Below are 16014 nucleotides of genomic sequence, written 5' to 3' on the forward strand. Positions count from 1 at the left end.
CCACGTTTTGTAGCTGGGGAAACTGAGGCATGGTGTAGGGCTATGACATGACTAAAGTTACACAGCATGTCTGAGTGCAACAAAGCCTCGAACCCCCAGCTCCCAGCCCAGGGCCTTACAACTGAATCATTCTCCTGGAAGCAGGAAAAATGTCTCCATTAAAACCAAACCTGACAAAAGAAAGCAGCAGAGGATCGTGGGACCATCACATTGATTTGCCAATCTGCTCCGTTTCCTAATCAAAACGAGGTTTTTTTTAAATGATCAGCATTAGCATTATTATTACTGACTGCTGCTGAGCCAGGCGTCTGCTCCCCACGCTGTGAACTTCCCTAACTCACCAGCCCCCATCATTCATGCTAATGACCTTCCATTCCAGACTCAGCCTGCAGCTCTAGTGAAGATGCTGGAAGCCGGGCAGAATCCAGCTTCTTTGGCCTGCAGCATCATGGGGCTGACAGCAAGAACCTTGTCAAACTAAGCTGATGCATCTCAAAAGAGGCACAGGGAGCCGATCAGTGCAGAGCCAGGGGTCTGGTTTATGGCCACACATAAATCAACCCTTGCCACTAACTCAACACGAAGGCTTCAGAGGCCCCATCAGAGGTGGAGAGAAAAAGCTCTTTTCCTATGACAGGGTCATTGGCAGGAGAAATGCAACAACATAAGGGCCTGTTCTACCGATTCCTCCTTCTGCCTTTTACTTCCTGCTCTTTGCTCAGCTTGGGCAGTGTAACTAGAGGCGCCATTTTGCTTTTTGCTCATTGTCAGTTGCTTTTTCTGGGGGTCCTACGTGAACTTGCACTGTTATGGGTGGGGCTTATAGCACTTCAGGGATTGGCTGGCATGACAAACCTGGCTTTCAAAGGAACATAAGAGTCATGGGCTGTGTCTAGACTGGCCAGTTTTTCCGGAAAATCAGCCGCTTTTCCGGAAAAACTTGCCAGCTGTCTACACTGGCCGCTTGAATTTCCGCAAAAGCACTGACTTCCTACTGTAAGAAATCAGTGCTTCTTGTGGAAATACTATTCTGCTCCCGTTCAGGCAAAAGTCCCTTCTGTGCAAAACTTTTGTGCAAAAGGGCCAGTGTAGACAGCTCAGATTTGTTTTCCGCAAAAAAGCCCCGAGTGCTTTTGCGGAAAAGCGTCCGTGGCAATCTAAACGCTCTGTTTCGAAAATGCTTTGAATGGAAAACTTTCCCATTAAGAGCATTTCTGGAAAATCATGCCAATCTAGACACGGCCATGGTACGTAAGGTCAGGAGGGATCATTAGATAAGAACATAGGAACAGCTAGACTGGGTCAGCGCAAAGGTCCATCTAGCCCCGTATCTTGTCTTCCGACAGAGGCCAAAGCCAGGTGGCACAGCGGGAATGAACAGAACAGGTGCAGTCGATTTCTCTTGGGATGTGCAGTGGTGACTCCGGTAAGTAGCAGCCAATATACCCCAAAGGCACCACAGGTGCAAGAAAAATAACCCTCCAGAGTTTCACAGGGACATTCCCCTCAGCGTGGAGCAAAGACATGGGTTGGCTACACCTGGCATGCACATACTTCACAGAGGTAAAGCGCACGCTGTGCTCGGCAAGTCTTTGTTAAAGAAGCAGCAGCACAGCCTGGTTTCTAGGTCAGTTCTAGAGCTGTCAGGCCTACCTGACAACCTGCCAACAGATTCTCTTTCTGGCCTGTCAGGAGGTCACCACCATGGCTGGAAGCATGTGGCTGCATTAGCAGGCAGGCACCAACTGAGCCACAGCTGATCAGATTTTGCAAAAAAAAACCAAATCAAACACCCGGAGAATATTCCCCCCTCTCCTCCAATTGTGGCTTGAAATTGGGTTTGCAAATATTCTACCCATTTAGCCCAGTATCTGGTCTTTTGACAGCAGCCAGGTGCCCAAGCTACAGTCCAGCTACACTAAGGAGGTTTGCGTCCACACACCGACTTAGCAGCCAACAGCACCTTGCCCCAGTCAGAGGTGTTTCCTGTAACTGGGCTGGAATGTAGCCCTTACGTGGCACAGACCAGACCCCCTAACAGCGCCCATATGATGGACTTGGCCAGTCCTGCAGGATTTCCGGGCACTCTATGCCCTGCTGAAGCAGGATTGGAGAGCTGCCTAGTCGCTCCCACAATGCGCCGATACGAGTCCCACGCAGCGTGAAGATGCAGACGGGCCATGGTGCGGAGGCAGAAAGACTACAGCATGGTCCCAAACTGAACTGGGTTCCTTGTTACAGGATACAGCGACTGCCCTTCAGCCTGAAAGTAATACTGACTGGAAACTAAAAACATACACAAGGAAAGGAGGAAGAAAGGAAAGTGACCTAATTTCACTACCTAACTTGAGCGAAGTGCAAAAAGCCAGCAAACAGCATAAGCAATGGAAAGCAAATTAGATGCAAAAGTTCTTCCAATTTTAATCATCTTAAGGCATTATTAGTATCAGAGGGAAGGAATTAAGTATACAAGCTTCTTGATGACAGTGTGTTCCTGGCACAGGCCTGTCAAGCTGTGACAATTTGAATGAGGGAGATTTAAAGGGAAAAAAAAAAACCAACAAAACCCACAGCCTACTGACGGGTGAGATTTTAAATCTGCCTTTGATACTGCGAAAGCCTTCATCATATGGGGGATGCATCATAAAGGTTGCCTTAACAGTCACCTAAAGTAATGGAGTTAGCCCGCAAATGAGTGAGATTTTCTCCCTTAAAACTGTCTGCTACCAAATGAAGTTAGCAGGCACTTTAAGCCTTCCCAAGATTATGCTGCTTCTCCACAGTGTGCTGTTGTTTATATTGTGTTGTTCCCAGCCCGCTATGGAGAGCAACTAGCCTCAATTACGATCTTAGATTTGACCTACTTTTAAATTACATTAAAACTTTTAAATGTCCTGCTGACAGCGTCAATGTTTAAAAAAAATACAAATCTCCAAACTCCACGGATTTTGCAAAGCCTCTTTGATGCCACTGCAAACTTTGGCGGCTCTAAGGTTGAGTGAAAACCACCCCCAGAGTGCAATCCATTCCCAGCAGTTGCAGGGAAGAGGATTCTTGTAAATTTCACACACAGTCTTACCATTAGAACATACAATGGGCTGGTCCTATTTTTGGCTGTCAGCCTTGACTGTCTCTCTTTAAACCTAATTCCCTTCCTCTCATTGAGGTTCCTCTAAGCCCCACATGCCCCGCTGCAGAGCCCAGCAAAGAGAGCCAGCAGCTTTCCCTTTGCAACTGTCTATAATTGCTCAGGGACTAACAAGCATCACACCCAACTGACCCTCCTTCCAAGTCACCCTTCGGTCAGACTTCAAGTTCACCTGCGTCTTACACAGACGGGCTGTGAGTCCCACCTTTCATTCCTGGAAACGACCTGTGTGTCAAAGACGACAACTGTGTAGGATGGCACCGTGTGTTCGGATGTGCCCAGCTCTGCTCTTCTGGGCTGTGATCTGCAGCTCACCCTCTGGTTTCCTCTTCACATAGAGCTGATTGGCAGGACCCTGCAAAGCTGTGGATGTCACTTTACAGCCATGGGTATCTACAGCTCATTTCTGCAGCTCGGATGCAGATAGAAATTCTGTATCCGCACCGGGCCCTGCCAAGTGGAACCCCGCCTAGGTCAGTGGGAGCTTTCCATGAGTGTCACTGGGCTTTGGATCAGGTCCATGGTGCCAGCTGTCAGTTGTGAAAAGGGTAAGCAAGCTAGTGCCCTTCCGCACGGCTCAGCTAGTCCTCTGGCCACCTCCAGACACAGCTCATTTCCCTGCTGCACAACGTACTGCCACTCGTGCAAGGGACTGGCTGTCCGGGCAGGAAGGACATTGACTCTCCATGACTCTCTTGGTCTTCAGCATCTCCGCGCAGCCCTCCAATGAGGCAGCCAGCCAGAGGTGGGCTCTGCAATGGAGGCGCTGGGGCAGACCTGGCTCCAGAGCTCAACAGGGTGGGGTAGGGGCGCCAATTAGGGATTTTAAAAAGCAGTTAATTCAGTAACCATGTCACCTCTGAAAATCTTGGTAGTTACAGGCTGAAGGCTCTATCCTGTAGAGCCCGCAGCACAGCTGGCTCCCTGGGAGTGGGAGCGTTATACTGCAGGGTCCGCAGCATGGGATGGTAGCCAGCTCCCTGGGCACTGCTGCATGCTGGAAGCTGGCTTTTGAGCTGGCTCCTGGCATGTACTGGCTCCCACCTTCTGGCCTCGCTCCCGGAGAGCTGGCTGCTGCCTGGCGCTACAGAGCTCACAGCATGGGGTGGCAGCTGGCTCCCTGGGAGCAGGGCCAGGAGCGGGTGTGTAACCGTTATGGTAACCGATAAGCTTATGCATATTGGTTAACCGTTTGAACGGTGATTCAATTACATCCCATTCCCTAGTGCTGATCAGAGGAGGGTCAGTGGCATTTAAAGGGGCACTGCCCCAGCTGACTGGCCTGCAACAGTCTCCATCAAAAAGCTCTTTGATTGAAAGGGATTCATTGAATAGAAACAACCCGCCCTCCCCGAAAATTTCTTGGCGTGACGTCCCCCTCCGCCCACTGCCAGCCAGCCCCACTGTCCTCCCCTGCGCGTAGAAAGCACCAACTCACGGCAGCATGTTTTTGAAAGTTGGAGCATTTCATGCTCCTCGCTAGTGACGGCTCTTCCCGGAGTGCAGCCCCATTATTTTTATTAATAGAATCCCCAAGGGTTACATAAGCTTTGTAAAAAAAATCCAGCGTTGCCACCAAATGCTAAAACTCCCAGACACTGTCACTCGAGTTCATTGATTAACTCGCTATTTTAGCAGGCTCACAAACCCGCGCCAAGTGTAGAGAGAGCCTGAAGCCCTCTCTTCTGTGCCGGCATGACAGGCTCAGCTTCACGCCCTGCAAAAGAGGGGTGTTTGCCCCAGTGTCACTGATGAAGGACTCTCCATCCCTCCTGAAATGCAGGCTGCTGTGCTGCTAATCAACTGCTGCCCTCCACTCCAGAGGTGGCTGCATTTCAGCAGATCATCTGCAGTTCGGGAAGGGCTTGGTGTCCCATGGGATGAAAGATGCTACAGAAACGTGAACGGCGTTTGCATGATACAGCAGGCAGCAGCTCAGCTCCTAGACTGGGAGTTTGGAAGTTAAGCTTTCAAATCCTGCTATGAGCCTTTCATTAAAAATCAGAACCATTTCCTTAATCCCCCATCACTTGGGCAGGTTGATGGCTCCCCCACAAGCCCTCCGGCCGCTCCTCCCTCCCGTACATGCCTAAAATCTTCAAACAGCCCTGGGAGACTTGGCAAAAGCAACTTGGGCATGAAGCACGTGGGTGCTGGGAAGTCTCTCTGCTGATCGATTGCACCAGTGCACCGGGCAGCATCACCGCAGGTGGTGAGGAGGTTCTGCTACTGCCAGGCCCAGCACCATACTCCTGGGGGTGCAAGGCTCTGAACAGACACACGCTCCATCTGGCCTGCTCAGCCGTTTAACGTGAGCCCAGCGTGCTGGGGTCAGAGCAGCAGCTCCTTCACTTCCAGAGCCGGGTCCATCCAATGAGCCCGAAGCATCCTGCACTCACCTCAGCAGCCAGGACAGTATCAGGAGCAAAGAGCCCACAAGAAGCAGCGACACAAGAGGCAGTGTTACCTAGTGGTTAATGCATTATAGGAAAAGTTGGGCAACGTGGATTCTGTTCCTCGCTCTGCCACTGGCCTGCAGGAGCAAGTCACTACCCTGTTCTGTGCCTCAGTTTCCCCGTCTATAAAACAGAGATAACACTGATGACAAGAGTAGGATATTACCATAAGACTCCCTTCCCCTCCCCCCCGGGAGGACCCTCACTCCAGCAGGCAGCATTTAAAACAACTCCCAGTCCCCCACTCCAAACACAGGATGTTTGGGGAGTGACCTGGACAAGGACTTGGGGAGTCCGATCACTGCACTTTGGGGAAAGGGCAGCTCCAGGTTTCCTCTGCACCTGTGCCAGCTCCTACCCGGGGCTTGTTTCTGTGCAAGAGGAGACGCTGCGGGGGGGGGGGGGGAGTAGGGGCTGGTTAAAGTTTCAGACAGAAGCAAGGGCTGGGGTGACTCCCCTTCCCTTTGCCCCCTTGGTACTCCTGCCAAGCAAGGCTCCTCCCTGGGGGCTTGTCAAACTGCTTCTTACAAGGGAAGGGCTTTTTCGGTGGCCATTGGCATGGAGGAGATGGTACCAAGCAGGCAGGTATGACACATTTTTCCTAGAGCAAGACAGTCTCTCAGCCTCCCTTCACAACCCTCTGCCCAGGTGAGCACTGGCCTGTGCCATCCACGCACTCAGCTGGCTCTTCACAAACAGGGTCTATTATGTTCTCAGCTCGTGTGCCAACTTGCTCTGTGCAACTGCCTCCCTCCAGTGCGGAAGGCATCCAAATGGCTCATCCCCTTCCTCTTGCAGCACAGGAATCGTCACAGGCTCCAGAAGGGAGACCTCAGAGGAACCTGCGGGTAGAACATTGGCAGCACAACCCTGGCAGGCAGCTTTCCCCGGTACCCACGCCCTGGGGCCAGCTGGGACATTCTGGTGCTCTACCAGCACATTCCGCTTCCTGGATCCACACACGGCTCCCAGCCAGCCTCCCGGCTCTCACCACAGCACATCCACCCCGTGCCCCTGGGAGAAGAGTTTTCCAAAGCGGCCAGCTGGAGCTGCTCCTTAACGTCCTGCAGCAGGTACAACAGTGGCTCAGTCCTAGAGAGCGAGAGATGCCCACGGAATGTCGGCATGGACCAGGAACACCACAGAGTCGGTCAGCACCTCTGCCTTCCTTGGGGAGGGGAGAAAGAAATTCCACGCGGTGGGACGGGACCAACCCAGGGGCCTTTCGGTGACCACGCTCTCACAGACTCGGAGAACATGGCCCCCCACTAGGCTGAGGGGCCCTTTGCCACACGCGCACACACGCCCGGCGTGGCAGCCCAGGCCCACACGTAGCTCAAGCTCTCGGCATCGCCCGCTCTCACGATAGCAGGGGCTCCGCTTAGAGCAGAAGGCGGCGTCCAGGCAGAACTCGCTGCATGAGCATCACGGAGCGAACGTTTCCAGCCCTTGTCGTTATGCAGGGAGTGATGCGAGCACACCCTAAAGGCTCAGAATTTCACAAGCAAATGACCCCTCCCCCGTACTTATTAGTTTTCAAAATGGCATGATGGGGGGAGGGTGGCCCATGTTTGGGGTTCCATGGTGGGTGTATTTTAAATTGCTCTGCCAGGCTGGGCCAGCAGGAGACAAACTGCCAGAGGGTTGGAGAGGGGGAAGCGAGGAGACAAGAACAGATTTGGAGGCACAAGGTCTCAGCAGGAAGCTGCACCTCCAGCTCTCTCCTGCCGAGCAAGCGGCACCGCAGTGGCCAAACGGAGCTTGGAGCCTGGTCTCTAGACATGGATAAATCTCCCGTTGCAAGGCTGCTGTGCAACTGCAAGGCCAGGCAAGGCCGGGGACAGCGCTCAGCAAAGGGGTTCAGCGCGCTCGTGGTCAAGCCTGTCAGCCAGCGTTCAACTGGGCTTTGACGCTGGCCACCTCCAATTTGCTTTGTGCTCGGGGGCCAGGCCCTGGTCCCCGGGTAGGGTGGGGAGGGAGGCATGGCAGAGCCTGGCAGTTGCAGCATGCTGAGTATGGAGATAAGGAGAAGATTTCTGTAGCATTCGTTGACTGGAACGAATGCAACGGCCCTCAAGACCGGCTCTTCACTGGGCAGGCAGGACAGCACCCAAGCTACAGACTCCAAAGCACAGTCAAACCCTTGTCTTTCCCCCACAGCAAAGGGAGAATGTGCCACAGTGCCGGGTGCCACACAGGGCCTGGTCTGCACCCATCCAAGTCCGTGGAAGTGAACGGGACCCTTCCAGCTCACCGCTGCGTCATGGGAGCAAGAGCTAAACACCCCCACGCCAATGCACCCACGAGAGGAGCTGGTGACAGTCCCAACCAGCGATGGCAGGTAGGAAAAACTCCCACCCGTGAGCCCCAGCTCCTCTCCAGCCACAGAGCTCCCTCCCTTGCGCTGTCATCCACTCCTCCCTCCCGAGACACGACTGCCGGGAGGGGCCAGGCAGCACGGCGCCTGCTGGAACCATCCTCCCCGGAGCCGCCTCCCACCACGGCAGGAGAAGGGGAATCATAATTACAGTCTGCTCCAAGGTAGGACGGTTAAAAATAACTCCCTGTCAGTGTCACCTTCTAGTGCCACCCACGCCCGGGGCAGAGAGGAGACGCTCCGCGAGCCCTCTGCCGTGCACAAGAGCGGTGCTGTGGCTGCACCATTGCTCCAGCCCTGGCAGGGCTCTGGTCCCTGCTCAGGCTCCCCTGGAATCTCCGAGTTGTCGGGCGGGGAGGCTGGACGCTGCCCACTCCTCCCTGGGCGAGAGCAGCAGGGGCGACGGCAGAGACACGCCCTGGTGCCCGTTGCCAACATAGCTCAAAGGCCCGCACCTGGGAGCGGAGCGCCCCCTCCAGGAGCCGGTCCGCGCCTGGCTGCACCAAGGCGTTGCTTAGCGATGGCAGGGCCTGCACCGGGTCCATAGTCGCCCCCCCAAGGCGGGGTGGCTGTTGGAGTGAGAGGTCAGAGGGGCTCAGGCCAGTTCCCAGGGCCTCTGGTGTCTGCATCTCAAGAACCCCCAGGGCTGGCAGGAAATCGCCGTCTTGGCAGGGAAGCCAGGGGCCCCTCCCGCCCTGGGGGAGGTCACGTCAGATGGCAGCCGAGCACTCACTGGTCCAGTGCAGCGCGGGAGGAGGGCTCCCCTGGCCCGGGGCTCAGAGTGTTTGGGCCTCCAAGGCTGCCAGCCCATCAACAAGAAAGTCACCAGGAACCAGCTGACGCACAACAGGCTGCCTGGGCGGGCGTGGCCGCCATTTTGCCAGGGGCCAGGCCTGGGTCTCTTAGGAGGGGCCACAAGGGCCCCACTGAGCTACAAGTGGACAATCTCCAGCGGCAGTTCGGCAGCAGCAAGTCCCGGCTAGGCCTTAAGCCTCACGAAGGGCCTCCGGGGAGCCAGGCATGCCACGGCAGAGGGGACTATCAACCGGCACGGAGCCAGAGGAAGGGGGCAGTGGGCAGGCCTTGGGGGCACCCCCTCCCCCATCTTAGACACGTTGGAGTCCCCCAGCCACAGCCCCCGGGCGAGGCTCAGAGCAAGCAGCAGACACTGCAACGCCCAGCCAGGGAGCAGAGCTGAAGGCTCTGAGCAATCTCTGCACTAGGAGGAAGCGCCCCTGGACAGAGCCAGGAGCAGAGGGGTGAGGACGGGCTGTGTGAGGGGCCGGGAGAGCTGCTGAGCGCACAGGAGGGGACCAAGCCCGTCCTGGCGGCTGCAGGGGGAACTGAAAACAAAACGACCTGGGCTGGAGCTGCCGAACGGGAGCTTCTATTTCTGGCCCCCTGACCCAGAGAGACGTGACCAAATGCCAGGGGATGATTCCTGGGGCTGTCCGGGGGAGCACGCAGCGGAGTTAAGCAAGGGAAAGCGCAGCCCTCGCGCCGGGCGCCGGCACTAGCCCAGGGCTGCCATGTCCAGTTCCCAATGCAGCAAAGGGCCAATAAGAATGAAAAGCAACCCCCCCCCATATGGTGCATCACCCCTCCCCCTTCATACGGTGCATCACCCCTCCCCCTTCATATGGTGCATCACCCCTCCCCCTTGAGCAAGCACCCTTGGGCCCTACGCTCCTGAACAGCAGCCCTTCCCTCATCAGCCCCCAGCCTGCTCCAGACCACTCCCTGCTCCAGGCCCCTTGCTGCACAGCCGGATGCCAGCCTGCGGCAAGCTCAGAAAGGCCCTCCCAGGGGGAACATCTGCACAGCAGCCCCGCTGCTGAGAGACTCGGGAATCAACTGAGCGCAGGGACTCCAGGCTTGCTCTGTGCTCCCGGGAGCAGCCCCATTCATTGGCTTCAGCAGTGCTGCTCCCAGGAGTCAGGGTCACCCGTGCAGAGGCTGGCCCAGGGCTCACCTTTCCACTGCCCGGCTAAGAGATTTGAAGAGAGGAATCAAACGGAAGAGAACTCCGGGAACTAGAGCTGGCTTGCTCCCTGCTGTCTGTACTCCCCAGAGCCTGGTCTAGCCTGCCCCACGTGACTCAAGCAATGGGGCAGAGTCTTCTGCAGCCTGCCAGAGCTCACTGAGCAGCACCTCTGGCTGGTAGCCAGGCCCCCAATTTCCCTCTGCTACTCAGTGCTGCCTCCTGGCCCCAAACACAGACTCTGCCCCCCTGGCTTATGCACCTGTTCAGCTGCTCCTGCCCCATCCCTGCATCAGCTGCCAAGCCCAGAGGGAAAGCGACTGGGCAAAGCGATAAAGAAAGAGGGGCCTTCACGGGTATTTCTGCATGGACACAACACCTGTTGAAGTGCTTCCTGCACATCATTCTCTCTAGGGCTGCCACTACCTTGGCTGACTCCCCCCTAAAGTCTGTGTGTCTCCCGTGCCAGCAGCGTCCCCTCATGCAGCATCCCCTTGTTGTAAGATTCAAACTAATGGGGGACCCACATTCATCACTCACAGTTAAGTTGGTTTCCCTCAGGATCTAACGGGCTTTACAAGCGCTAACGAGAACTCACTAACGGGAAACCCTGGGAGACAAACGCACTCGCACCATTTGACAGACAGCCAAGCTGAGCCACAGGGCGAGGAGCAGGATGCAGGAGCCTTAGTGGCCAGTCCCCTGGTCTCATCTGGGGCTTCTGCATTCCTCCGGCCATCTGCCAAGCTCCAAGCTGGCAGGAAGCAGGACGGGTCTCCTCAAACCTGGCCCCATCTCACGTCCATCAGGATGACGGGTGCCAAGCTCAACCCTCTTCCTGGCTCCCTCATGGTAACTCCCAAAGCAGGTTGGGGAAGCCCCAAGCCACAGCAGCGTGGGCCATCTTCCTTCAGGAGGAGGCAGGCCTAGGACACACACACACACACACACACACACACCCACACACACACACACACACACACACACACACACACACACACACACACACACACACACACACACACACACACACACACACACACACACACACACACACACACACACAAAGAGCCCGTCTGCATCAAACATGCTGCAATGTTGGGAGCCTGGTGCCCTGATCTGTTCCAAATTGGCCTGCAGCTCCACACCTGATCCCACCCATCCAAAATAGGGCCCTCAAAAGCCACCTCCCCCAGCCCCTGCTGGGCACCACCTGCCCAAGGGCCCTGAAGCGGAACGGGGCTGCCACTGGTGAGACAGTCTGCCCGCGAGTCCTTAACACTCTCATTTGCTTCTGTTCCCGGGTCACTTCAGCCCAGTCTAGGCCCAACAGGAGGGACCGATGTATGGGACATGTTAACCCAAAACAATTCGGCTACGTCTACACTGGCGGGTTCTGGTGCCAGAAATATGCAAATGAGGCTAAGCGTGGCATAGCGCCGAGCCTCATTTGCATACCTAATGAGCTGCCATTTTTGCAGAAGAGACTCTTGTGCCAGAAGGAGCGTCTACACTGCCCCTACTTGCTCAAGAGAAACCCTCTTGCTCAATGCCGCTACGCTGATTATTTTCAGGAATCACGGCCTTGCGCAAGAGGGTTTTTCTTGCGCAAGTAGGGGCAGTGTAGACGCTCCTTCTTGTGCAAGAGCCTCTTCTGCAAAAATGGCAGCTCATTAGGTATGCAAATGAGGCTCAGCGATATTCCACGCTTTGCCTCATTTGCATATTTCTGGCACAAGAACCCGCCAGTGTAGACATAGCTTTCCTGTTCAGGAGATGGATTCAGAACAGGGTTTGCAGCTCAAAGAATCAGAGCTCGCATCATCAGCTGCTTCCGGCCCTGCAACTGCTAACCAGCCCCTGAACATTGTGCTGATCTGCGCAGTCACCTCTCATGCCCAGATGCGGGGCTGGCGCCTGGCGGGGCTATTTTATTTGGTTGTATTTTTAGGTTGCATGACCCCAACCAGGGCCAACTGCACAGGACTTACCAGGCTCATCACTGTGCAGCAAAAGTAAGGTTGGCCCAGCAGCCAAAAGCAGTGCGTTTTGGGAGGGAGCAGCAGGGCCGGCTCTAGGCACCAGCAAAGCAAGCACGTGCTTGGGGTGGCACATTTCTGGGGGGGGGGGGGGGAGGCATTCCAGCCATACTTGTTTGTACTGTGCCACCCCCGTTCTGCCCCCCCATCCACAGTCACCTGCCAGCAGCAGCCACTTCCACACACCCCCCACATGGGGGGGTCCCAGCACCCAGGCAGGTGCCCCATAGCTCCACCCCTCCATGGGCAGCACTGCCTGAGTCTTTCCTGCGGGGCTGGGACCTGCGTGTGCCCCACTGCACATGCTGATTGGCCAGCCGGCGCCACGTCACAGACCCGGCAGGGCCCTGCGGGGGAGAATAGGAGGGGGAGGGGCACAAGGCCCTGCCAGGGGTCGTGGTACACATCCATCGGGAGGGGGTGGCCGGGGAGCCCCAGCCCCTCCCCACCCAGTCACTGCACTTGGCCGCGCAGGGCAGCAGTGTCTCCTCAGCTCCCAAAGGGGAAACTGAAGCAGGGCTGGAGACAGAATCCAGGCTCCAGCCTGGTGCTCTAGGTCATTTGAGGCCAGTCCTGGTCTCAGGCCAAGCTCTTACCCCCCGTGCTGGGCTGTGCCAGGCCAGATCCTGTGCCCCAGGCCAAGCAGAACGCCCCCTTCCTCCGCACCAGGGGGCCCAAGCCGCGGCCGGAGCCACCCTTGCTCCGGGTTGCTGCCAACAAAAAACAAGGAGGGGGGCAGGGCGGCAACAAGTTTTTTTGCTTGGGGCGGCAAAAAACCTAGAGCTGCCCCCGAGGAGCAGGGTCTGGTGGTTAGAGCAAGGAGCAGGCAAATTATGACTTCTGGGGTGTGTTTCTGATTCACTCTGGCATCACCCGCAAGTCACTTCTGGCCTGAGTGTCACAGTGAAAGTGATAGGAAGTAACTAGGCAGACAGAACTAAGCAGCCGAGTGATCCAGAAAGATCAGAGCAGTAGACAAGGCAGGCAGCAGAGGGGAGGCCCAGGTTCTACGTAAGGAAAGTGCTGCACCCAGAGAGCCCACAGTCTGAAAAGCAGCTGTAGAGCTGCAGAATTAAGTCACCTTTTTAATGTGACGTTACGTAACCTCATGAATTGCAGCCCAATTGTTATGGACAGGATTTTATAAACGAAACAGTATTAACCACTTTCGGGTTAATTCGTCAGTAACCTGTTAAGAATTGCCTTTGAAAATCTGTTATTGTAACTCAACTGACTCCACGATGTCACAAACCCAATTTTAAGTCTTGTACTGCCTCAACTCTGTTCAAAGCATGTATCTGTAATGGGATCAGTGCCAGAAGCCACTCTTCTGGTCTCTGCGACCAGCTGCCAACAATAAAAGAGCCCATCCAAGAAAGAGACAAAAGCCCCACCGCGAAAAAGATCAAAGTTGCATTTGCTGCTAACTGGTGACTCATGGTCATACAGTTCCCTGGGGCAGGATCGGATCTAGGGACTGAAACATAAAAAGATGGATGCAAAACTAGACAGTTGGGCTTTTCGGTTCTGTGATCATCCTCCGGAGCATTGGTGCGCACCAACACAACCCAGCACGCCTGGCCAGAGAACTAGCATGAGCAATTGAGGCTGTAACTATATCCCATCTGTGGAAGAGCACGTATGTGTGCTGGATAGTTTTTGTAGCTAGGGACTGAAAAAATGAGTTCTGCATTCACAATAAACACTGTTGTGCCACCCAAACAAGAATCTGCTGGTACTATTTCTCTAAGTGCAACGCAGTGACCTACCCTTCCTGGATTGTTTCTAGCCATAAACTTCCCTTAGTCTCTTTGGGGTTTGCTGTTCTCCAGAGGAGGGCCAGATGCTACAGTGGTCTAGTTCTCACTAGCCCCAACACAGAAACATCCAACTGATTGCTAATTACAAAGCCCATTTTATGCAGATTTGTGCTGCTAATTACACTAATCACCATAGCTGGAAACTAAACTACAATCTGTCACAAGCGAGTTGGAGCTACAGGCGTCTCAGAAAGGGATTCTCATTAGTTGTCTACTCTGGCCAGTAAGGCATTAGAGAGGTGGGCTCAGGCAGCTTCTCTAGCAGGTCTGAGTTACGGCCCATTATAAACCAGCTTTCCTTACATTCAGCACCCCACTGACATCCAAAGCTAAGTATGGGACACCTCCAGCCCACTCAGTTAGCCTCACTAGCACCTGCACTACAACTGACAGGTTTTTCTTCTTTCCACTCTCCTTCCTTTTTCAGTTATATATTCTGACCAACCCCTTTTTTCCTTCACTCAAGCTCATCTGAGAAGTGGGTTTTGTCCAGGAAAGCTCACGTTACTAGATTTATATTTGTTAGCCAAGGGTGCCACAGGACTACTTGTTTTTAAAGTTACAGACTAACAGGGCTAGCCTCTGAGACTTGACTATTATATCTGCATTGCTCACCATTGTAATAAACCAAGAGGCAAACAAGAGAAGAATATATTCCCATTGAACTTAGAACATGATTCCTCATCTCAGTGCCTTCTCCTACTAAAGGGGGGACTAGTCTCTACGCATGCCCACCTTTTGGAAGTGGCAGGGAGATCTCAGAGTTGCAGAGGGAGGGAAATGCTAAATAAGTTCTTATGCACAAGTGCTCCAGCAAAAGGAGTCACACAAAAGATGGTCAAGGAGTTAGCTGTGGGCTCTGCTCCCGCCGACTTGGTGCACGACTCCCTGAACGCCTTTGGAAATTCCAGCAACAGAGGAGGAGATAGAGAGAGAGAGAGAGAGAGAGGTAAAAGCCGCTCAATGGGGCTAGTTACTGAACTCCAGAGCCAGGGCAGAGCCAGTCTAAGTGGGTGCATCTCTCTAGCTAGGGGGTTACCCCAAATACTCCCTGATGCAGCCAAGGCCACAGCAGAGGGTTTAGCAGACAGGCTGGTATTACTCAGTAGCATCACAACCTCCCCCCCCCCCAGATCCTTCTCTCATCTTACCCCAGTCCCCGCCTTTCGCGGCTCCAGCCTTCCTTTAACCGGCTACTTTTGGGGGCCAGGATTTCATCGCCTCTCCTGCAGGGCTGTGCGCCCAGAGGCCAAGGAGAGCCTGTGGCCGTCCCCCAGGACCAGGCCGGGAAGCCTAACCCGCTTTCCCGCACAGGGGCGGGTTGGGTTCAGCCTGGGCAGCCCCAGTCCCTGTCCCCCCCGCTGAAGCCCGGGCATCAGGGCGCACTGCATCCCGCCATACCCGCGCCGGTCGCCCCTTCCCAGCAGGCCCCTGGCCCCAACCTGCAAGAGCCGCCCCCGCGCCCCGAGCCAGAGTCCGCCGCGTGGGAACCGCCCCGGGGGAGCGGAGCGAATCCGGCCCCGCGCGTTTCCCTCCCAGCCCCGCTCCGCGGGCGCTCTGAGCCGGGAAGTTCTCCCCGCGGGGCAGGGGGGGGACTCGACCCGCCCCCCGCGAGCCGCTCCCAGGCTAACCGGGGCGGGTCCCGCCGGGAGCCCGGCACTGACCGGGATGGGCAGCGCGCAGCCGGGGCTGCGGCGGGAGAAGTTTCTGCGCCGGGGGAGGCCAGAGGCAGCGGGCCCGGGGCTCTGCCCGGCTCCCCCACGCGCTCGGGCACGGGGCTGGGCGGGGTGCGAAGGGGCCCCGGGCCACGGCCCCCGCCCGCTCCGGGCAGTTACCCAGCGGCGTCCCGCGCTGCCGGTCTCGCCCACCAGCCTCCGGCTCCCGCGGCTGCCGCTGCTCCAGCCCCCGGCTCCATGCTGCGCCTCCGGCTGCGGGGGGCACCGGGCTCAGCACCGGCCCATCCTCGCCGCGCTGCGCGTGTGGGGCGGCTGCTCCCCAGCCGGGCGGCTCGGCCCCGCCTGCCATGCCCGGGATCGCCTCCCCTCGCCCTTCCTCCTCCGTAATCCTGCGCTGCCCTCCTTTTAAACCCGGCCTCCCTCCGCCGCCTCCCCCTCCCTGGCCCCGCCGTTCCCCCCTCGGGCGCACGCAGCCTCCCCCCGGCTCACTTTTCTCTCGTCCTCCCTCGCGGCCCCT

At 56.1% G+C, this 16014-nt stretch overlaps 1 protein-coding gene across 7 annotated transcripts in view; it reads right to left on the bottom strand.

The window, feature by feature from the left end:
* The window catches only part of TMEM200B (transmembrane protein 200B), a 39763-nt gene extending 23789 nt beyond the window's left edge, over nt 1–15974 (bottom strand). The window contains exon 1 of one of the 7 annotated variants that reach the window (XM_075909111.2): nt 15690–15974. In XM_075909111.2, the coding sequence (XP_075765226.2) occupies nt 15690–15846 (157 nt within the window). In that variant the 5' untranslated portion in view covers nt 15847–15974. Of the gene's footprint in view, nt 1–14556; nt 14938–15656 lie in introns of those variants that run through there. The other 6 variants (XM_075909110.2, XM_075909113.2, XM_075909115.2 and 3 more) reach the window with 6 other exon arrangements.
* Between the last annotated feature and the right edge of the window lie 40 nt (nt 15975–16014).

The sequence above is a fragment of the Pelodiscus sinensis genome, chromosome 26, assembly GCF_052426305.1.
Source record: "Pelodiscus sinensis isolate ZL-2025 chromosome 26, ASM5242630v1, whole genome shotgun sequence".
NCBI lineage: Eukaryota > Metazoa > Chordata > Testudines > Trionychidae > Pelodiscus > Pelodiscus sinensis.